This window comes from Gymnoscopelus braueri (genome assembly GCF_963280865.1).
Source record: "Gymnoscopelus braueri genome assembly, chromosome: 5".
Lineage (NCBI taxonomy): Eukaryota > Metazoa > Chordata > Actinopteri > Myctophiformes > Myctophidae > Gymnoscopelus > Gymnoscopelus braueri.
In genome coordinates, this window is record NC_137606.1 from 12,712,528 (window position 1) to 12,735,748 (window position 23,221).

The 23,221-nt window shown below is 39.5% G+C and overlaps 1 protein-coding gene across 2 annotated transcripts; it reads left to right on the forward strand.

The window, feature by feature from the left end:
- Positions 1 to 466: 466 nt before the first annotated feature.
- Positions 467 to 22,466, forward strand: sgcg (sarcoglycan, gamma). 2 transcript variants are annotated; one of them, XR_013933174.1, is made up of 9 exons: positions 467 to 689; positions 7,287 to 7,481; positions 9,926 to 10,027; positions 11,798 to 11,885; positions 13,339 to 13,458; positions 16,230 to 16,299; positions 17,631 to 17,754; positions 21,143 to 21,780; positions 21,819 to 22,466. XR_013933174.1 is itself a non-coding variant. In XM_080428630.1 (8 exons), exons 2-8 carry the CDS (start codon positions 7,287 to 7,289, stop codon positions 21,308 to 21,310), a joined length of 867 nt encoding a protein of 288 aa, XP_080284756.1. In that variant the 5' UTR covers positions 467 to 689; the 3' UTR covers positions 21,311 to 22,466. The 2 variants fall into 2 exon arrangements, 1 of the variants encoding a protein (XP_080284756.1); XM_080428630.1 differs by having other exon boundaries at positions 21,143 to 22,466.
- The last annotated feature ends 755 nt before the right edge of the window (positions 22,467 to 23,221 follow it).

A 23,221-nucleotide genomic window follows, 5' to 3' on the forward strand; every position in this document is an offset into this window, starting at 1 on the left:
TCTTAAGTTTTGCTCCCAACTAAAGAAAGTGATGAGCTCCTCTCTCAAAAGGATTTTGAACAAATTAGACAAAGTTAAAATAAATGACTGTTTTTTTTAAAGTACAGTGGATAACTTAAATCACTGAAGGGCAAATGGAAAAAGATAACAGTTAAACAGGCTGAAGAACTTGGAGGATTTTTACTTTAAAGTAAATAAAGTGTTGGATATGAACACTTCTATTCTTCTTTCTGTACATAACATTTCACCTATTATTTCTCCCCACTCTTTCCCTCCTTTTCTATCTCTCAAACCCCTCTTTCACTCTCTCTTCCTCCCTCACTCCCTCACTCACTGACCCACCCACATGCTCAGATGATACTGAGTAGCATGTAGAACTGGTAAGCCTTAGGCAGGGAGTCACAGAGAGAGAGAGAGAGAGAGAGAGAGAGAGAGAGAGAGAGAGAGAGAGAGAGAGAGGGAACAGTACATTGGATAAGCAGGAAGTGGGAGCGCCGTCTCGTGGTGATTAGGTAGGGGGGCATTTCCACAGCTAGATTTATGGCACACAGCTGTTGAGTGGCTGACAGACAGACAGGCGAGGAGCTCCACTATCACTGCTACTGCTGTAGCTGCTGCCTCTCGCACACACACAGCCCTGCTTGCCATTTCAACAGAGAAGCCAGTGCTGTGCTTCAGCACACAAAAAGGTAAGTAAAGGTGCTTTTTTGTTGTTGTTGTTGTCTGCTGTCATTGTGGTTTTTCATTATTAGGCTCCTTGTGATTTGTCCTTCAACTCTAGGTACAGTTGGTGAAAACTGAAAAGTGTTCAACTGTCTAAACTTTGACCTACTGTACTGGATCAGCTTGTCTGTGTGTGGTGGTATATTGTCGCTGACTGAGCTAGTATTTTTCTTTCACATGTGCTGTGGTTAAGTGTAGTTTTATCACCTTCTCGCACTGAAAGATAGTTTTGGACTTATAGGGAAGCGTTTTGGCTGTTAACAGTTTTGACCATAAATGGTCGACAATATTGCCATACAAAAATAACTTGAGAGAATGTGAGAACCTCAGTAATGATTTATTACAGTGTATAATGCTCATGCTGGTGTCATACTGGTCATTAGTTAGTTATGCTCATGCATTATGCTGTGTGTGTGTGTGTGTGTGTGTGTGTGTGTGTGTGTGTGTGTGTGTGTGTGTGTGTGTGTGTGTGTGTGTGTGTGTGTGTGTGTGTGTGTGTGTGTGTGTGTGTGTGTGTGTGTGTGTGTGTATATTAGGGGGGGGTCTTTTTATATTTAGTCTACAATGTTATGACCTATTTTTAGACATGGAAGCATTACAGCACGGTGGAGACATGAAGGCTGCAGCTCACCACCAGACAGAGAGACTAGAGACAATTATGAGAGACCGTATATATGCTCTGCTTTCAATCTATCAACCTCTGAGCTCCTAAGAGTATTGTCCCCTACCTCCCCATCAGTATTAAATAGGTGACTGTCCCCTGGCTAGCAATTTGTACAAGTCATTTTAAAACTTTTTAGTGAGATCGGTGTTCTCCAATAGGTTCTTGCTGGGATTCGGTCAGGTCGAGCTTTCTCTCGGAGGTAAGGCTGGAATCTCAATTACTGCCAAAACCCTGGTGGATTTTTAGCAGCAGGCTCCCTCTCTGGTGCTACAAGTTCTCATTTAGAGGTCACAGAACAGGCAGGGAGCACTGCTTTTTTGGGAGGTTAATTGAGCGGGGTGCCCCAAGATAGATAGCCCTGGTAAAACTGCCAAACTTAATACTCTTTATCTCAGGAGGGGAGAACCATGTAATAATAGGGCTCGAGGGCCTTAGAAATATAAATGTGGTGATCTCTCCGGTGATCAGGTTGCATGATAATAAAACCTTTCAAAGTAGCAGTAGTGAGTTCAGGATTTAACAGGAAGAAGACCGTTACTAGAGCTTTATAGTGTACACAGGCCAACTGAAATGTATTGTGCATGTACCGTATATCCCCTAGACCCCTACTCATGCACACGTTTCATTGTAGAGGTCAGCGAACTTCTAGAGTTCAAGAGTAGTTTTGAATTTGCTCATGAGCAATATTTTAGATTGAGCAAATTAAGCATTCTTGCTCTGGGGAGCTTTGTAAGTAAAGGCACAGGCCTGAAAAGAAAAGCAAATCAACTTTTTATTTTATCATGACATTTAATATGTACTTTTCAAAGGTCTCTTACAATGGGGACAGCAGCAGTAGAATAACATTAACTAGTTATAATCTAACACAAAAGAATAACACCGAAGACTGAAACAACAAAAATGCTGTTCTGTTAAAGATGGAAAAGGGCAGACAGTAGACAGTATTTTGGATCATGAGTGCCATATGTTGAAGATTCCTTCCTGCACACTCCAGTAGCAGCGAGGCTGTTTAAAAGAATGTTTATTTGGGTTGCTATGGAGGACTTGGTCTGCGGCCGGGGCTGCTACACTGAAACCGGAGCCGCAGGGAGAAGCCTTCACACATATGGACTCTAGCCACCTCCCGGAGGGCAACGCTCTCTCAATTCAATTCATTTCAATTCAATTCATTTCATTTCATTTCATTTCATTTCATTTCATTTCATTTCATTTCAGTTTGATTCAATTCAATTCATTTCAGTTTGATTCAATTCAATTCATTTCAGTTTGATTCAATTCAATTAATTTCAGTTTGATTCAATTGAATTGAATTGAATGCAGAAATTCATTCATTCAGTCAGTGTGTGTGTGTGTGTGTGTGTGTGTGTGTGTGTGTGTGTGTGTGTGTGTGTGTGTGTGTGTGTGTGTGTGTGTGTGTGTGTGTGTGTGTGTGTGTGTGTGTGTGTGTGTGTGTGTGTGTGCGTGTGTTAGTTGTGTGTTGTGTGTGCATGCATGCATGCACACCTGCACGCACATATGTGCATGTGTGTGTATGTACCTGGACAGTGAGAGTGAACGACTTCACCATCTCCGTCTATCTCTCCCTCCCTGCCTTCCTGGTGGTGATGAAATGAGAGGTTTTTAGTTTCCTCATTTAAATTAATTGACGTTGGAGAACAATTTCATTAACACCATAATGAACACATTCAAAGCGTTCACCTTGGTTCTTCATTTAACCCAATGTGCTGATCACAGCGCACGTGCACAAAATGATCTGTGCATTGGTTGCTAATGGAGATGATTATGGTGAATAGGCTATGTTCACAGACACTGATTAGACCACTGGAGCGCTCCGGTGGAAAAACAACCCAGCCGAAAATGTGTTTGAAAAACTGCCTGTGGTCGTGACTATGGAGTTATTGGCAGAGTTGTGTCACTTTACAGCCACTTGGTAAATAGAAGTTAGAATTTGTCGCTTGCAGAACTTCAATCCATCGTTAGGCCTATCATGCCTTGCTCTTACAAGTCTGATTGTGGAATATAAATGAGCAGAGATACAGGGACATTTATAATCGTCCAGCTTAACAAGGTGCCTCAACTTTCCACCTCACTCCCCTTCCCACTTTTAGGGGTGCTATTAGGTAGGTGAAGCTCTTTGGGGCAACATTAATGTGTTTGTTGGCGAAATAAAGGCTATTCATCATGTCTGGGCTCGCGACAGATCCTGTGGAGAAGCAGGCTTTGTTGGAGAGATTATAGGCTACTTAAGATCCTTGTATGCCAACACACTCATTCGCCGTGTTTACTGGGAACCGCAGGGAACGAGCTGTTTGTGTCCACAGAAACGTTTGTCATCATCAGCATCCCCATCCTCTCCGAAACTCATTCTCATGAACCCTAGAGAGACGGAGAGAGAGACTTAGAGACCCAGCAGTGTTTACTTTGATCCATTATTCCAGAAGGCGGGTTGGGGAAGACATAGCTAGTTGAGCAAGGGAAATATTTACTTTCATTAATCATTTTAAAGTAGCTGAGGCCTGCACCTTCTGTGAGTTATATAGCAGAAAGTTGATCTACAGAATCAATAGGCCTATTATAGTCAGTCGCTGTAAAGCTCACCCTTTTCTGGTAGAATCATCATAGTGAAATCACTGAGGGATAGTCGGGTTGGATCAACATCTGTTAACGTCAGGGAAGAATTACTGTTGGGCGTGAGGAGTGAGTCAAAGTGACTCCTTACACATGACGAACGCCATGTTTACATGCCGTTAAGATGCAACATCTGCCCCCTTATTTAAATCTGCATGCTAAGGGCCACACTGGAGCCTCATCCGCTTGTCAGGTGTGAATCACAGCATTGAGACGACAGGCACTTTTGCTTAAGATATACTTTTACCATCAAGTGGAAATGTGGCGGTAAAGTATGTTATGAGAACAACAAGCGCCTTTGAGAGCCTGACAGAGTTTGGCAAATATTTTGTTTACTTGGTATCCTGATGTTTCTGTGATTCATCAGATGCTGTCATGTTGTCAAAGTTTGTCTCTCTCAAGATTTGTATATCGCTTAAGGCCTGGTTGAAAAAGAAGGAAGAATTTGGAGTGCATAGTATTTTTCTGAGGCATAAAAATCGACCAACTGGGGAACATTTTCTTCCGGCCCTCGTCGTTGGTAGTAGCTTTCACAATCTTGGACTATTATTAATGCTTATTAGTCAATAGAAAGTGATGCCTGCGACCCAGTGGAGCTGAAAAGCACAGAATGCTCTCCTTCACACACACACACACACACACACACACACACACACACACACACACACACACACACACACACACACACACACACACACACACACACACACACACACACACACACACACACACACACACACACACACACACACACCACCAGTCTGTCAGATGAGCAGACCCCGCAGGGCAGGCTTTATATTCCTGCGATGAAATGGTTCAATTTCCCTTCTTATGAAATGAATAGAGACATCTGGGCGTTGGTTGGAACTGGTGTTATGCCTTATGGTTCAATGTGGTTTGAAATGTGCCGTGGTGCTTCATGTTCTTGTTTTGTTTCGTCATTGATAGCATAGCTATGTCCAGTGGTGTAAAGTAACTAAGTACATTTACTCAAGTGCTGTATTAATTACAATTTTGAGGTATTTGCACTTTACTTGAGTATTTCCAATTTCCAATGCTTTTACTTCTACTCCACTACATCTCAGAGGCAAATGTTATACTTTTACTCCACTACAATTATTTGAAATTTTTAGTTACTAGTTACTTTGTAGATTTTGATTATTATTACAAAACATACATTAACCACTTCAGCCCCTATATACATTTCGGCAATTTGAAAATAGCCGATCTACAAGCTGTAGATCAGCTATTTTCAAAAGATTTGTATACATTTTATACATTTGAAAACTTGTGAAATGGGACATTCTGCATAATGAGTACTTTGGTACTTTTACTCAAGTACATTTTGAATTCCGGACTTTTACTTGCAACCGAGCATTTCTATATTGCAGTATTGATACTTTTACTTAAGTCAAAAATGTGAGTACTTTTTCCACCACTGGCTATGTCAGAAAGTAGAGACCATGCACTAGAATATAAGTAGCATTCTGCCTCTGCCTCCAGCTACGTTTGTGCAGTTTCTGGAAATTCACTCAACTTTTCCATTGGTACTCGGGCCAGATATGCACTAGAACCGTGCATGAGCTCATGAATGACGTGCTATTATAAAGTGTCTGAAAAGGGCTGTGTATTGAAATGCTACGTTGGCCATTTGAATATAATATAGGTCTGACAGCTCGTGTCATACATGATCACTCCATTGTTGACTATTACATTGCATTATGTTTCCCTATTAATGAAATGTTGCTTAAGCTTAACCCTTGCATTGTGTTAGAAAACTGCATCCACTTGTGGTGTTAGCGGGTCAAATTTGACCCGTGATTTAAATCAGCCCAAAATACTAAAAAAATAAGTATTTTCCTTCATTTTTTTTCTCCCACCTCATAGCTGACTTGTAATGCATTCATATCCATGTAAACACTTTTTAAAATATTATGTTGGGTTAGGGCTAGGGTTTCATCTTTCATATATCTCGTTTTCTATTATAAAAATGTTAAAATTCACTCATTAAATTTCCTATAATGAAGGCAATGAATAGTTATGTTATCTAGCTAGAATAGAATAATTAAGAATAATAATTAGAACACACTTCCAAAAAAAATAAAAAATAATAATACTTGTTTTCGTTTTTTAACTTTAATTATTTTTAAAATTATAAAAAATAGTGACACTAGTGGTGTTAGGGTCCGAAATGACCCGTATACCATAGAAGGTAAAAAGTCATTTATTTTTCATAAACTCAAACTTTATTTTACTCCTGATAGCAAATGCTTATTAAGGACAAGTCTCTCTCACTCTCAAACATGTAAACATTGAATATTGACAATTTGGGGGGGAATTGAGCCACACTTCTTTGCCGGGTCATTTCGGACCCTAACACCACAAGTGTCACTTTTTTTTTTGAGACCATCAGAATTAATTAAAATTATGATAAATAATTTTGTTGCGTTAAAATTGCTATTTCTGAGGTTTTTACCTATTTAAACTTGAAAACGGGTCAAAAAAGACCCTAACACAATGGAAGGGTTAAACCAATACCAATTTAATGACTAAACATTACAGTAGGCTACTTACATTACCTTCTTAGTGGTGTATTGTGTTTTTAGTCTTTGGACTTTCTGTTTTGCCCAACAAGCAGTGGTGGAAAGTAACTAAGTATATTTACTCAAGTACTGTACTTAAGTACACTTTTGAGGAATTTTTACTTTACTCGAGTATTTCCAATCTCCAATACTTTTACTTCTACTCCACTACATCTCAGAGGCAAATATTGTACTTTTACTCCACTACAATTATTTGACAGCTTTAGTTACTAGTTACTTTGCAGATTTAGATTATTATTACAAAACATGCATGAACCACTTCAGCCCTATATACATTTAGGCCATTTGAAAATAGCCGATCTACGCATTGTGAGCTTGTAGATCTACTATTTCTAAAGGATTTTAATACATTTGAAAACTTGAAATGGGACCTGCATAATGAGCACTTTTACTTATGGTACTTTTAAGTAAATTTTTATGCCAATACTTCTGTACTTTTACTCAAGTACATTTTGAATTCCGGACTTTTACTTGTGTAGCAGAGTATTTCTACATTGCAGAATTGATACTTTTACTTAAAGTAAAAACATTTGAGTACTTTTTCCACCACTGAATGAAATATGGAGATAGAAGGTTTCTGCCCGACAGCAACATACTGTAGCCTACGGTACATGGCTCTAATTTCCATTATGTCTTAGCCTACATGTCTATCTCCCTGTCCCCAACAGATGGTGCGGGAGCAGTATGTCACCACCACCCAGGACAGCGGTGTCCCCAGGCAGGTGCCCGACCATGTCTACAAGATTGGCATCTATGGCTGGAGGAAGCGCTGCCTGTATCTGTTTGTCCTCCTGCTCGTCACCATCCTGGTCGTCAACTTCGCCCTCACCATCTGGATCCTGAGGGTCATGTGGTTCAACACGGTACGTGAGAGCCCCGCGGCGCTGCTCACCGTTTACTCTGTGTTTGCTTTTCTTTCTTTCTTTCTTTCTTTCTTTCTTTCTTTCTTTCTTATCCATTTATGCCCTATATACTCTACTGTTGTATGATGAAAATCTTAGAAATGTTTTTGGAAATTTTGTCTGTGTTTTAAAAAAAAAGGAAGAAAGAAATAGGGAATTCCTGAAATCCTTTGAATTTACTTATTGTTTGCCTGTAATGACGTACCGGAAATAGGTATGTAGAGTAGTTAATTTCTTCTTTCCTCTCTCTCTCTCTCTCTCTCTCTCTCTCTCTCTCTCTCTCTCTCTCTCTCTCTCTCTCTCTCTCTCTCTCTCTCTCTCTCTCTCTCTCTCTCTCTCTCGCTCTCTTTTTTCATGAGAAGCCATAATATACATGTTTGTCGCAGACGCTGCACAGTAGTGTTTGCAACCATGCATTTGAATTTGAAGAGGATGGTGGAATGCAATCTTGTTATAACTGCACTAAGCATTTCAGCCATCTCAGCAAATATAGCTATTTTGCATGTTGTTCTCATGCATGACTTGGTTGATCTACTGATTTCTGTCTTTCTAAATGATGGATGTGTTTGTTATTGCCTGTTATAGTGCTGATTCCTTGTCCCGGGGCCAGATGGCAACTGTGGATTTATGCAGATCGCAGCGAGACATATAGATTCATAACAACTACACACATGCAAAATCTCTCTCTCTCACACGTACGCACGCGCGCACACACACACACACACACACACACACACACACACACACACACACACACACACACACACACACACACACACACACACACACACACACACACACACACACACACACACACACACACACACACACACACACATTTACTCAAGTACTGTACTGTATTTTCAGTACTTTTACTTTTACTCCACTACATCTCAGAGGCAAATATTGTACTTTTACTCCACTACAATTATTTAGTTACTAGTTACTAGTTACTCTGCAATACAAATTATTACATTATGAAATATACATTAACCACTTTAGCCCTATTTTATACCTAGGCTATTTGAAAATAGCAGATCTACAAGCTCACAATTGCGACGCGTTGTGAGCTTGTAGATCTGCTATTTTCAAAAATATTAGTACTTTTACTTTTGGTGCTTTAAGTATTTTGATGCCAATACTTTTGTACTTTTACTCCAGTAACATTTTGAACACAGGCCTTTTACTTGTAACCGAGTATTTCTATATTGTGGTATTGCTACTTTTACTTAAGTAGAATATCTGAGTACTTCTTCCACCATGCGCATGCACACACACACACACACACACACACACACACACACACACACACACACACACACACACACACACACACACACACACACACACACACACACACACACACACACACACACACACAATTTCAATTCAATTCAATTCAAAGGGCTTTATTGGCATGAGAAAACATACGTTTACATTGCCAAAGCAGAAAGCATAATACAACAATACAGACACACACACACACACACACACACACACTGCCACCAAGAAAACATCCCGCTCAAACCATGGCTGTGTTTATATAGCATGCTCGAATCTCTAGAGGGTAGATTGCTACACGTTTCTCAGAGTTGCCAATTTGTGAACCCTGCTGTGGAGGTCTGATGATAGAAATCGCTATTCTTGACCTCCTGGCTAGCAGTGCTCTTAGACTGAAGCCCGCCGGAGAGGCTTCTGTTCTGCACACCTTTCCCATTGCAACGTTTGAGCTTTATTTTTAGGGGCAATGTCAGCAGGTGTTGATTTTGACAGCTAATCTTGATTTAGTTTTAGTCATAGTCTTTTGAATAAAATTCTGTTTAGTTTTAGTCATATTTTAGTCACCTGAAATGTTTTAGTTTTTGTCTAGTTTTAGTCGACTAAACATCATAAGATTATAGTCGACTAAATCTACAGTTGATTTAGTCGACTAAAATGTATCTTGGCGGTGCCTTGATGGCGTCGTAATGGCAGATTTTGCACTTGGTTGCATGCTGAAAATAGCAGATCTACAAGCTCACAGCGCGTCGCAGCGTGACACGTTGTGAGCTTGTAGATCTGCTATTTTCAGAGTGCAACACCTGAGCGCAGCCAAACATAAAATTACTTGTCTTAGTTCTACTGTATCTCTTCTCCACTCCCTAACATTTTAGTCTAGTTTTTATTTGTTGACGAAATTGTCAATATATTTAGTCTTAGTTTTAGTCATCATAGCTTAGTTTTTATTTCGTTTTTATTTCGTTTTCGTCAGTGAAAAAAGGTAGTCCACCAACATTGTTCGTCATCGTTTTAGTCGACGAAATCAACACTGATGTCAGGGCAATTTCCCTTTCATGTGCTTGTAATGCTAAAAAACAAGCCTAATCTGTTCTTTGTCTTATCGTTTTTTTCCCCTGCCATTCCAGGAAGGAATGGGACTCCTGCAAGTACATTCAGATGGGATAAAGTTAGATGGCGAGTCTGAGTTCCTTATGCCTCTGTACGCCCAAGAGATCCACTCCAGGAAGGTAAGATAAACAGTACATTCAAATTGATTCCCAACCAATTTAGTCGTTATGGCAATTCCCAATTCCCCCATATAGTCCCTGTCACTGCTAACCCCTTGGGTCTCGGGATTGGGCACCGTCAACAGTCTCCTCCGATACACGTGACATCACCAGCCACTTCCTTTGACATGACAGTGAAGAGTTTCACCGAGAGGACCATCACTCTTTTTAAAATGTTTTTTTTAAATTATTATATCAATTACAATTTATTATACATTTAACCCATTGAGACCGGGAAAGCATCTGTCATTTTAGATTTTAACCGAGCTTGTAGATCTGCTATTATTTTTGTTGTTGATTTGTGCAAATCTTTGAATGTAATGTGTTTTTTTAAAGCGAACATTTTTAACTGAAATCTTTGCTTCTGGGGATTCCTCCTAACAGATTTGAAAGAAGAAAAAAACTTTTTTCATGTCAAGGACCACCTAAAATGATATGTATTTGTCCGCGGACAAATAACATATTTTGTTCCAGGGACCCCCAGAAGCAAAGATTTTAGTTAAAAATGTATATACATTCAGATATTTGCACACATGTTCACGATTTTTCTTTAAAAAAAAATAGCAGATCTGCAAGCTCATAGCTCACGAGCTTGTATATTAGCCAAAGAAATCTAAAGTGACACAGATGCGTTCCCGGTCTTAATGGGTTAAATTGCCTTTTGAATTGATAAAATCGTCATGAATGGCGTCATATCCAGTCTATAAACGAATTATTCAAAATGAATAATTGCTTTATCATGTGCATACTGCATAGTATAGTTCTACTTGTTGGACCAACTGCAATGAGAGTGAGTTACCCCTCAGCCCTGACAGCCAACATCCACTATTATTATTCATCCACTTGTTTTTTTTCTTCATTCTCCAATTGCTCCCTCGCTTCCCCTCTCCCTCTACTTTCCGCTGCTCCCTCATCTACGCTCCTCTAACCCCTCTAGCACAAACTAAAAGTCAGTTTATAAAGCTGAATTAAGTAGTCAGACAGTCTAAACATAATGTTGACTCACTGTCAAGGGACCCCGAGATAAAAGCTGATTGTTTGTTGAATCCAATGCGGGGGCTACACCCCATGTTCAGACCTCTTCCTCATTACGCTGAAACATTCCATTATCTGGAATATTTCTTGACACAGCTTTGTAGAATTAAGCCAAGAAACTTTTACGAAAAAGAATAGGGACTTGGCAGTGACTCTGTGCTGTGCACATGGCGATGCAGCAAGCTCCCTATTAACCTCCTGGATATTTGTGGTGGAAAAATAGTTTATGACAAGCCAGCTAGCAGCAGATGGGAACACTTTGCTGCAGTTGTTTACATGTTAGGGTTTTTTTCTTGCTCATAGCAGCGATTTCCCTTAACCCTTATTCTTGCCTTTACAGGGCTCGTTAAGGAAGCCATGTATTCTCCATTTATGGACTGACACTTTCACTATAATGTGTTCTATGCGTTATGACAAGATTCAGGATTTACTGTGTCATCTGACTAGATCTGAAGAATGAAGTTGTCTTCTTGAGTCACATTTCTTTTTGCAAGGATTCTTTTAAACGGAGTATCTTATAAGAGTACTGAATATATAAACAGGCAAGACAGCAGATAGTGAAACTGTCTCTGTTATACTAAACACCTTAGCGACAGATGGGCTCTTTGGTTCTCAGGGATGGTGTTCCTTTATTTATTTTTTATTTTTTCACATAGGACATTAAGTAGAAGGTTATACTGTGCTTTCACATTCCAGGATGATTCACTTCTAGTAAACGCATCTGACAATGTCTACCTCAACGCCCGCAATGAGAATGGTGATGTCACAGACAGAATAGCTGTAGGTAAGAGGCTCACACGCACGCACGCACGCACGCACGCACGCACACACACACACACACACACACACACACACACACACACACACACACACACACACACACACACACACACACACACACACACACACACACACACACACACACACACACACACACACACACACACACACACACACACACACACACACACACACACACACACACACACACACACACACACACACACACACACACACACACACAGAGAGAGAGAGAGAGAGAGAGTGGGGGGTATGTTAAAAATGCAACATTCAACTGATTTATGAGGGCAACAGCAAAGTCACTCACAGACGATGTCCTCCAGCAGGTTCCCATCCAATATTAACAGTGACAAGAAGGCATCCCTCCATTCAAAATCTCTCAGATTCTCATTTAAAATCCATTTCATCCAACATGCCGCCTCTCTTAGCCATCAGCTCCACATTGTTCTCTATTATACACAGCGCCTGGGGTCTATGGAAGCTATTATTTGTTCGCATTTAATGGCAACCCAGTGGGGTGCGTAGAGGACTTTGTTATCATTTAAAGGCCAACAAATGACCAAACTAATTACGCTGTGTCACAGAGACACCATGCCTCTTCAAATGATCATTAAGCCATAACCCCCTCCCCCTTTTCCCGTCCATATAGCCCACTGACTCTGAATACAACCACATACGTAGTTGGCCTATTTTTCATCTGAAGTTATTGCCTTGATGTTCATCTATCGTCACCTTCCTAAACTAAAGTAATTTTTTGAGGAATAAACGATATTTTTGCCTCACATTGTTTTGTGACTTAGGCCAAAAAAAAATTCTAAGTCTGGAGTAAATCAGTAAATCATTTGGCCAGATTTAATCCTATTAAACCTATTTAAATCTCTTATGTTACATACAGACAGACAGTGTTATATTTATGTCAATAGTCATAATTTGTTATAAACGTTTTGGGTGAAATGATTAAGAAATATCATATAGTTTTTTTTGGATCAGTTTTAATTTTTTTCTGAAAACTTTGGCCATTAGTTTAGGAAGGTGACGCTATATTAATCAATCAATGTATTTATTTAGCACATTCCCTATGTTAAAATGGTGTGATTTACTTAAAAGTAAGATGAAGTGCATACAAAATAAAAATGGAAGCCAGGATATCAATTCTTTTAGGCTCTGTTTTGTTTTAAAAACTAAATGTTTGAAACATGATTTCAGTCACACAGCTACAGTACCAGGTATTTTCTGTAGCATATGCCTCAAAATGTAAGTGCATACCTGAGCTTTGACAGTCTACATCTATATTAAATAGATTTAAAAAAAAAATACTGTCTGCGTGATAGTACAAATTTGACTTTTAACAGCAATTCATTCAACATTATTTTGAGATAATAGTGGTAGATTTCAATGCTGCTTTCTAATGTCTTCTACTGTTGTTATTGTTGTAGAAGCAGACAAGGTACAGGTCCATGCACAGAGTCTGGATATGAGAACCCTTGATGGCAACATGCTGTTCAGAGCAGATGGTAAAGAGGCTGAGGTCGGACCAGGCAAGCTGCGAGTCACAGGTACACGACTGCACTAATATGTAAAACTGTCTGGTTTAGTCCATTCAGACCGGGAAAGCATCTCTGTCATTTCACATGTCTTTGAATATATATTTTTTCAGAAGCAAAGATTTGAGTTACAAATGTTCGCTTTAAAAATATATATATTCAAAGATTTGCACACATTTTTACGATAAAAATAAATAAAATTGCAGATCTACAAGCTCACAGAGTGCCGCGCTATGAGCTTGTAGATCTGCTATTTTTTAATAGCCAAAGAAATGTAATTTGCACACATTTTCACGATTTTTCTAAAATAGAAGATCTACAAGCTCATAGCGCGCCACTCAGTGCCGCGCTATGAGCTTGTATATCTGCTATTTTTGAATAGCCATAGAAATCAAAAAATGATAACAGGTGCTGCGTTCCCGGTCTTAATGGATTAACAGATGTGCCCATGGATATGAATTAAAAATGTAGAATCAGTCATGAGGGATTTTCAATTGCTCTGCTTTTAATGTCACTGTATCCATGGGTATAAGAACTGATTGATTCGTGAATGTAAGGGACTGTGTGAGAAACCTGACTTTTCCAGTATAATATTTGTGAAATCTGAGTCGAAATCTACTAGTAAAGACTCTTATAACAGATTTTTTTTTTTAAAGTATATGTGCCTCCGTTGTTTTCTGTCCTTTGTCTCAGTGTCTTTCGCTGTCCAGTTTGTGTATTGATGATGGGTCATTGCCCTGGCACTGTGAGAGCTAATTAGTGGCCAGGACCGTGTCAGTTGATAGCCTCATTATGTCTGGGGTCATTTCAAGCTACACCAACCAGCAGAGAGTGGAGCGAAAGGAGCTCATTGCTAAAGTAAACAACAATTACTGTTAACAGAAATGAAAATAGCCAAAGCTAGATCTGCTATTTTTGGCTAATGTTCTCCCCAGAATATGGATGCTGTTGTTTAAGCGGTCATGATGACATTGAAGTTATATACAGTATTTCCAAGGACTGTCACCAAGGACACTAAACAGAATTAAGAAATTGTACACAGACGGTACAGATGCTAACTTGTGGTACATTTTTCTTTATAACCACTTAAAAAATGGCAGATATACAAGCTCATAGCGCGGCACTCGGTGCCGCGCTATGAGCTTGTATATCTGCAATTTTTCAATAGCCCAAAGAAATCTAAAATGACACAGATGCGTTTCCGGATTGAATGGGTTAAACTCTATATACTTTGTTGACCGGAGTCCAGTTCCCCAGGGTTCTATATTTTGTCCAGTCCTTTTTTTTGGCTCTACACTATTGTTTCTCAACAGGGGGCGGTACAGCCCCCCAGGGGCCATACAGTACAGAGAAGTCAATGAGACGTGGTTTCTAAATTGTGTGTAGTTGCACGTTTTTTTATTGGGATGATGATGGAAGCTTGGATAGATTTGTAAGTGTTGAATGGGATTTGTAAAGGTGCATGTCTGTATAAAGGCTACTAAAGCCTAATTGAATTTATACTCTGTTGTGTCATGGTCAGTATCATGGGAGTCTTCCATGATACTGATTCTGCACTCTGGATCATGCTCCAAAAGTTTAAAATATATGGATATAACTATATGGATATAACTTTGTATATACATTCTTGATATTACAAATTGTAGATTTAATCCCCCCCCCCCAACAAATGGAGGTCTGAACCGAACCGTGGATTTGGAGAATCATTACACCCAAGGCGCTGACATCGATTTCGACAGCCATTATCATGGACACCTATACAAGCGCATAGCCTTGTTGAGAACCTTTCAAACACTGCTCTGCTGCTCTTGCATTCCTTCTACATCAAATCTCTTCGCCCCAGAATAGTGGGTGCTGGGGGTCAATGCCAGTGGTGGAAAAAGTACTCAATTTTTTTACTTAGGTAAATGTATCAATACTGCAACGTAGAAACTTTGTTACAAGTAAAAGTCAATAATCAAAATGTACTTGAGTAAAAGTACAAAAGTATTGGTACTGTATCAAAATATACTTAAAGTACAAACATAAAAGTACTCATTATGCAGAATGTCCCATTTCAGAGGTTTTCAGAGGAAAAAAATGTATAAGAATCTTTTGAAAATAGCAGATGTACAAGCTCACAATGCGTTGCATCGCGATGCAGTCTCTCTCACCAATGACACATTCGGAAATAACATTTGGTTCTGAAATAACATTTGGTTCTGAAATAGCATTTGGTTCTGAAATAGCATTTGGTTCTGAAATAACATTTGGTTCTGAAATAACATTTGGTTCTGAAATAACATTTGGTTCTGAAATAGCATTTGGTTGCTATAAGATAACTGCCCAAATAATTGCATTATTGTCATATGGCACCCATTATGCTTTGTGTTTGTGTGTTCCAGACATATTTCTTTCAGACACATTTTGGACCAAACCAGTTCATTTGGGACAACATGTCTGATTAGGGAGGCCCGTATCTGCCAGGGCTAAGGTTGGAGTAATGGTTAGGCTTAGACTCTAACCATTACAGATATACCTTAACCTTAACAGATATATGCCTAACTCTAACCGTTAGAGTTAGGCATATATCTGTTAAGGTTAAGGTTAGAGTAAGGGGATATGGAATAAATGTAAGTTGTTGCAGTGTCCCTAAACGTTTACAAAACCTGTGTGTGCGTGTGTGTGCGTGCGTGCGTGCGCACGTGCGTGTGTGTGTGTGTGTGTGTGTGTGTGTGTGTGTGTGTGTGTGTGTGTGTGTGTGTGTGTGTGTGTGTGCGTGTGTGTGTGTGTGTTGTCATCAGGAGCTGAAGGAGCACTGTTCCAGCACTCCGTAGAGGTGCCTCTAATATCAGGCAGAACAGATGAATTGCTGTGAGTACTGAAAGCATAATGTAATCTACTGCAAAGTATATTGCAATGTACTGCCATTTGGAGGATAGCGTATAGGCCCTACTGTACCATTTTTTTTTGCTTCAGTATCCAACAAATTATCCCTGGTGATAACAAAGCAATTTTGCTTTTGCTTTTCCAATACAACTAACATGTGTTTAGTACGTTAGTGTTAAATACAACATTTCTCAAGGCTTAAAGACCCTGTAAACAGAAAGTAGGCCTATAAACAGGAAGTAGGCATATAAGCAATATTATGTGTTCACATTTTGTCAGACCACAGAATAATATGTTATAATATTGACCCAGCCAAATTAGAATGATTAAGAAAATGTGTTAAGTATGTAAAAAATGTTTTCAAAGTCATGAAAAATAAATGTAGTTTATCTTTGCAGGGCTGTAGGGGGGTGTCCACTGAAGGCAGTGAAATAATTATTTTAGCCTAAAGATGGCGATGCACTCTAGGGTATAGCATCAGAAGACTGCTATATTACCTTGGGTGTACCATGGCATAATTCCTAACTACACCAGTCTTCTGCCATCAGTGATTCTGATGACATCACTGAAACTCACCTGAGCGTGTCAACCATAGACTGTAAAAAAGAATGGACAAAGCGACGCCATTGGTTTCTACAGACCGTAAATGAAGCCGATTGTTCAGGAATTTCAAATCCGCCATCTTTCAATATCGCGTTATATCCTGTGCAATGCAACCAGACCATTATTGGTTGGGTAGCTTGTCAATCAAATCATCCCGCCCCTCCTAGAACATAACCTACTTTATCGTCAATTTATTAAAATAAATGGGACCATAATTTACCAAAACGCATATCATGATGACTGAAAGAAGACTTTAAACTAGCGACTGGAAGCATATAGTATTTATGACAATGTTTATTAAGGTAAGAAAATCAAGTCTAAAACCCACCCGCTTGCATTAAGATAAATTCTATCTGACACCAGCGGGGGTAAAACAGTGAAACTACAGGCCATTCATTTGAACTGTCACTTGAACTCTCTTCCTATATCGATTCAATTTCAAAGCAGGAAGCTGTACCCTTGGTGTCAACAGGTGTATAGACCAGAATAACTGCTCTCAGCAGGAAATGCCCAAATAAGACATTTCCTGTTTACAGCGTCTTTCACATCCTCTCCTTCATATATATGTTACAGTAAAAAAGCCCCCACCGCCCGCTCTCTTTCACGACACTATTTTCAACACAAATGCCTGTTTGTTGCTGGGTCGTAACCCTGTTTTGAAAAGCAGTTTATAAATAAAGTGCATTATTATTATCTGATTGTTATTTTATTAGGCTGGAATGCCCCACCCGCGCTCTCAGTATGGAGGGCCCTAAAGGAGTTGTGATCACCGCTTTGAATGGGAACATCGATGTTGTCTCCAACATGGACATTTTACTGCAGAGCACCAAGGATGGAGTAAGTATTATTTAAATTGTTTATACTTCCTATTTAGAGCATCAATCTAGTGTCATGATAGTGAGAAGCCACGAGGACAAGACATTGGCCTTCCCAGTAGTGTTGCATTATTTTGTCATCTGAAATGTTTTAGTTTTTGTCCAGTTTTAGTCGACTAAATATCATAAGATTATTGTCGACTAAATCTACAGTTGATTTAGGTGCCTTGATGGCATCGTAATGACTTGGTTGCATGCTGAAAATAGCCGATCTACAAGCTCACAACGCGTCACGCTGCGACGCGTTGTGAGCTTGTAGATCAGCTATTTTCAGAGCGCAACGCCCGAACGCAACCAAACATAAAATGACTTGTCTTTTAGTTCTTCTGGATCTCTTCTCCACTCACTAACAATTTAATCTAGTTTTTATTTGTTGACGAAATTGTCAATATATTTAGTCTAGTTTTAGTCATCGTAGCTTCGTTTTTATTTCGTTTTTATTTTGTTTTCGTCAGTGAAAAAAGGTAGTTGACGAACATTTTTCGTCATAGTTTTAGTCGACGAAATCAACAGCCTTTCACCTGTGTGACAGTCGTCTATCTGTGTGCCAGGAAATCAAGTCCCTGGGCCACATTTTTACTGACAATCTCCATGATGATAGAGATATCTCTAGGCAGTGCCACATACTTTATGCCCAGGCCAATATGCTGCTTCGCAGGTTCAGTATGTGTTCAGGTCCTGTCAAGTGTGCACTTTTGAAAGCATTTATACAGCTTTCCTGTGATGCACATACAAGAAAGGTAGCATGTGGAGGCTTAAAGTGGCCAACAATGATGCCCTGAGGATACTACTTAAGGTCCCTAGATGGATTCATGTCTCGCCTGGATGAGTCCCGGAACAGTATTATTGAGGATATAGTCAATCCTGGCAAGAGCTGTCTCCGGTACTCGTCCATGCTACGTAAACATTGGAGAGTCAGCCTCTACGTATGCTTATATGTCATTTTTTAAATGTTTTTATTTATTTGTTGTATGTACTCTATGGACCCTCTGTGTGTCTGGAATATCTATCTATCTATCTATCTATCTATCTATCTATATATCTATCTATCTATCTATCTATCTATCAATAAGTATCATATCACATGATAATTTCACAGGGCTGTGACAGGGCCTGACATCCCTGTGACAGGGCCTGTCATCCCGGTGACAGGGCCTGTGATATCAGGCTCCTGTCAGCACTGTGTGCCAGGGATGTTCCCTGTGACAGGGCTGGTAACATGTTACCATGGTAACTGACAGGGCGTGTAACAGGGCCATGACAGCCCTGTCATTCAGTGCTATGAGAGGGGCCTGATGTGATGTGACAGGGCCTGACATCCATATACAATTCTACTTATAATAATCACACTCAATAGTCCAGTTTAACGTAAAATCTTGATATTGGGAAATCAATGAGATTCTAAATGATATAAGCAATACAATACACAATAAAAGTAAAGCTTACATTTTAATTGGGTGTGGGAGGGACCTGGATATTGGATAGGGGGCACTGGCCCCAAAAAGGTTGAGAAACACTGATTTAGTCTCAAGTCTGTCTGTCTGTCTGTCTGTCTGTCTATCATCTACAGTATCTATAGTATAAATTATGTTATTCTTTCTTCATTTGATGCTACGGAGCTAATCACAAGGGGCGGCCATAGCTGAGTGGTTAGTGAGCCCGCCTAGGGAACCAGCTGGCCCTGGTTGCCCCAGGTTCGATTCCAGGCTATCCCAGCATATGTGCCGATGATATGAAATTTGTCCCTGAGCAAGACTCTTAACCCCAATTGCTCACAGGTTCTCATTGGAAACAAGACCGCAAGGACTTTCATGAACGACCTGTTAAAAGGAATTATCCTTATCCTTATCCTTTATCACCTTATCTGTGTATCACACCTTTCCTAGCATGTGCACAATGACACCGTGTGTCTCACATGAAATGGACTGACAGAAAGCACATTTATTTCATGTATAGTTCTATTCAGTTCAGTATGATTAAAATGTCCTCATGGTACTGTATATTTGAGCAGTGTAGGTTATAGCCCAGTGGTATTCAACTAGATTAGGCAGGGGGCCACAATTGTAAAATGACTTGAAGTCAAGGGCCACAAGACCGTGTTCGTGGTTAATGTATGGCCGTTTGTTGTGTGCTATAGGACACAACAATGGCCATATTATGTCCATTATTGTAACTTATTAGGGCCTGCTTCATACTGCATTCATGCCTTTTGATGTTTGATAGGATAATTTCTGTTCCAGTTCTTTATAATGCACAGGCTTTGATTTGCATATTGAGAAAATAGGAAGTAGATATTTCAGTGTGTTCTGTGCAAGGGTCCCTGGTATAGAAGCATATCTTTGGGAGGAAAGTGGTGGAGGCAGGCTGGCAAGGTGAAAGTGTTTACATGTTCGTATGAAGGAAAGGTGTTCACTTTATGTTTTTGAGCACCCGGCTGATAAAAGCAGAAGCTCTTATGATGTATTTTAAGAACCATCAGTTGAGAGTGTCGAATGACGAATGAAAACATACTGTGTAAAAAGCTCAAAAGCACATAATGTACTAGAATTCTGTGAGCTTTGAATGCATTTCATACACCATATGCCACCCATTTGTAGCTACTTCTGAGTTTTGAGTGGCTGTCATCCATTACACCAAAGAAAGAATTCTCCTTCTGCATCCATTAGCTTTTGAGTGGATTTTGTCCATCTTCCATCTGTTACATCGTCATCCACTTTTTTTACACAGTATGTTTTCATTCGTCATTCGACACTCTCAACTGATGGTTCTTAAAATACATCGTAAGAGCTTGTGCTTTTATCAGCCGGGTGCTCAAAAACATAAAGTAAACACCTTTCCTTCATACGAACATGTAAACACTTTCACCTTGCCAGCCTGCCTCCACCACTTTCCTCACAAAGATATGCTTCTATGCCAAGGACCCTTGCACAGAACACACTGAAATATCTACTTCCTATTTTCTCAATATGCACATCAAAGCCTGTGCATTATAAAGAACTGGAACAGAAATGATCCTATCAAACATCAAAAGGCATAAATGCAGTATGAAGCAGGCCCTAATAAGTTACAATAATGGACATAATATGGCCATTGTTGTGTCCTATAGCACACAACAAACGGCCATACATTAACCACGAACACGCTCTTGTAGCCCTCGACTTCAAGTCATTTTTACAATTGTGGCCCCCTGCCTACTCTGGTTGAATACCACTGATGTAGTCCCTATAAAGTTGTCAGTGCATCTCTACGCCCCTTATCACCAACACAGCTCCGTACATTTATTCTGTTTTGTGATTCAAAGGACAACCGAATCTGCCCTTTAAAATGTCTTCATGTGTTCCACTGTGTAGTTGGTGTTGGACACCCAGATGCTGAAACTGCCAAACCTGCCCAAGAGTGAAGGAGAGGTGTCTGGCAACGCTCAGGGTCTGTACGAGGTGTGCGTCTGTCCCAGTGGCAGGGTCGTGGTGTCCAAGGCTGGACTCCAGTCCACTTGCAGCGGGAGCCAGGATTGCTAGATATAAGACTCTGACAACAGAACAGATTACCGCCACTGTCAAAACATCCCGGGAGCAACTCTTCTGGGAAGCAAGAGAAAGCACAACTCTTTATATCTGGAGCCAGGAGTCTGCCAAAGGAGTCTCAGCACTCTCAATCATATTCCTTTTATATACCGTGGATGGATGGATCGAAGATGATCACAGTGCTAAGATGCTTCTGGCAAAAGAAAAGGCCTTTAGAAAACCAGCCAGCTGACTGTCCATAACTACTTAGGATGATATGGGATTGTCTCAGAATGTTACAAATCTGATTAATTTAACAGACGTTTCACCCAGCAGGGCTTCTTCAGTGTCACAGTTCAGTAAAAGGAAAGAGTCACATATTTACCCCTGGTGGGTGGTATTGTAATTGGATATAAGAAAAAATATAATATCAAAATAATAATAAGGTAATTAAAAAATAAGGTAATAATAATAATAATAAAAAAGTTGTATTAATAATAATAATAATAATAATAATAATAAGGATATATAGCATCATATTGGTCAGGGGGATCTAAGGAATCTTTTATGTACAAATTACATACATTCTGTACAAGTACAAGCACAATATACTGTAATATAAGTGGCAGGAGTCAGATCATTGTAAATCAGCACAGTGTTAAGGCAAATGGGCGCTACCTGGAGAGCATTAATTTAGAGGAAGGACACTTAGGACAATAGGAGTTGACAGACCTCCTATAGACCACGGAAGGGGTTTCTAAAGGTCCTCTTCATCCATCCTGACCTATTCAATGTAAGTGCAGCTGGTGGTGCAGGAGTCCGACTGTCTTGCAGCCGGTGACTCTTTAACCCATTAAAACCAGGGACGCATCTGTGTAATTTTTTAGATGTCTTTGGGCTATTCAAAAATAGCAGCAAATTTCTGCAAATCTTTGAATATATTCAATATATATTGTTTAAAGCGAACATTTTTAACTCAAATCTTTGCATCTGTGGAGGGGGGGGTCCGTGGCCAAATACATATAATTTTGGGGGTCCTTGACATGAAAAAGTTTGGGAACCACTGATATTATAGCAACATACGTTTTTTTTTTTTTAACGGTTAGGATTTAGAAGAGATTTGTAGAATCCCCAGAAGCAAAGATTTTAGTTACAAATGTTTGTTTAAAAAAAAAAAATATATATATATATATATTCAAAGATTTGAAAAAATTTTAACGATTATTTTTTAAATAGCAGATCTACAAGCTCGTAGCGCGGCACGCGGTGCCGTGCTACGAGCTTGTAGATCTGCTATTTTTGAATAGCCAAAGAAATCTAAAAATGACAGATTATTTACCGGTCTAAATGGGTGCTTCCTCATGATGAATATTATGCATCTCCAAAATGCAAATTGTTTCTTTTACTGAATGATCATTTTACTATTTGACTGAATCATGTTGGAAATGAGTAGCTAGTGGTGGATTCCTCCTGTATTGAAGGACTTTCCAGAGGTTATGTTTTTTGTACACGGTATTATGGCTGGGCAATGAGGAGCTGGTTACCAGCTTACATCCTATGCAATATCATTTTGAGGTGCAATAATTAAACTATACATATATCAAGGGCTTCGATTAATCAGCAAAATGTCCAGAGTTAAACTGGACCGTAACAAGAAGGGAATGTGTGTTGTATTTTGTCTTTTCTGTAAATTTAGTTAAAGTCTAGTTATGACCTTCTGGTGCCAAGCCCTCGATATGTAGTATTTTTATTTGAAGTGTAATATGTTTTGCATATATTGGGGAGAAAAGCATGATAAGAGATATTAGTAAAGAGTAAACCCAGTCCAGAATAACATTAGAGACTGCTTTTGTATGATTTTTTTCCAAGATCCAGATACAACACATATCTGTATCAGGCGTTAGAACTTACTGTATAGGATCTCAC

Coding starts and splice junctions, on each gene's coding strand:
- sgcg (XM_080428630.1), top strand. CDS start 7,287: ATGGTGCGGGAGCAGTATGTCACCACCACCCAGGACAGCGGTGTCCCC. Junction 11,886..13,338: donor CACAGACAGAATAGCTGTAG/GTAAGAGGCTCA, acceptor TTATTGTTGTAG/AAGCAGACAAGGTACAGGTC. Junction 13,459..16,229: donor AGGCAAGCTGCGAGTCACAG/GTACACGACTGC, acceptor TGTTGTCATCAG/GAGCTGAAGGAGCACTGTTC.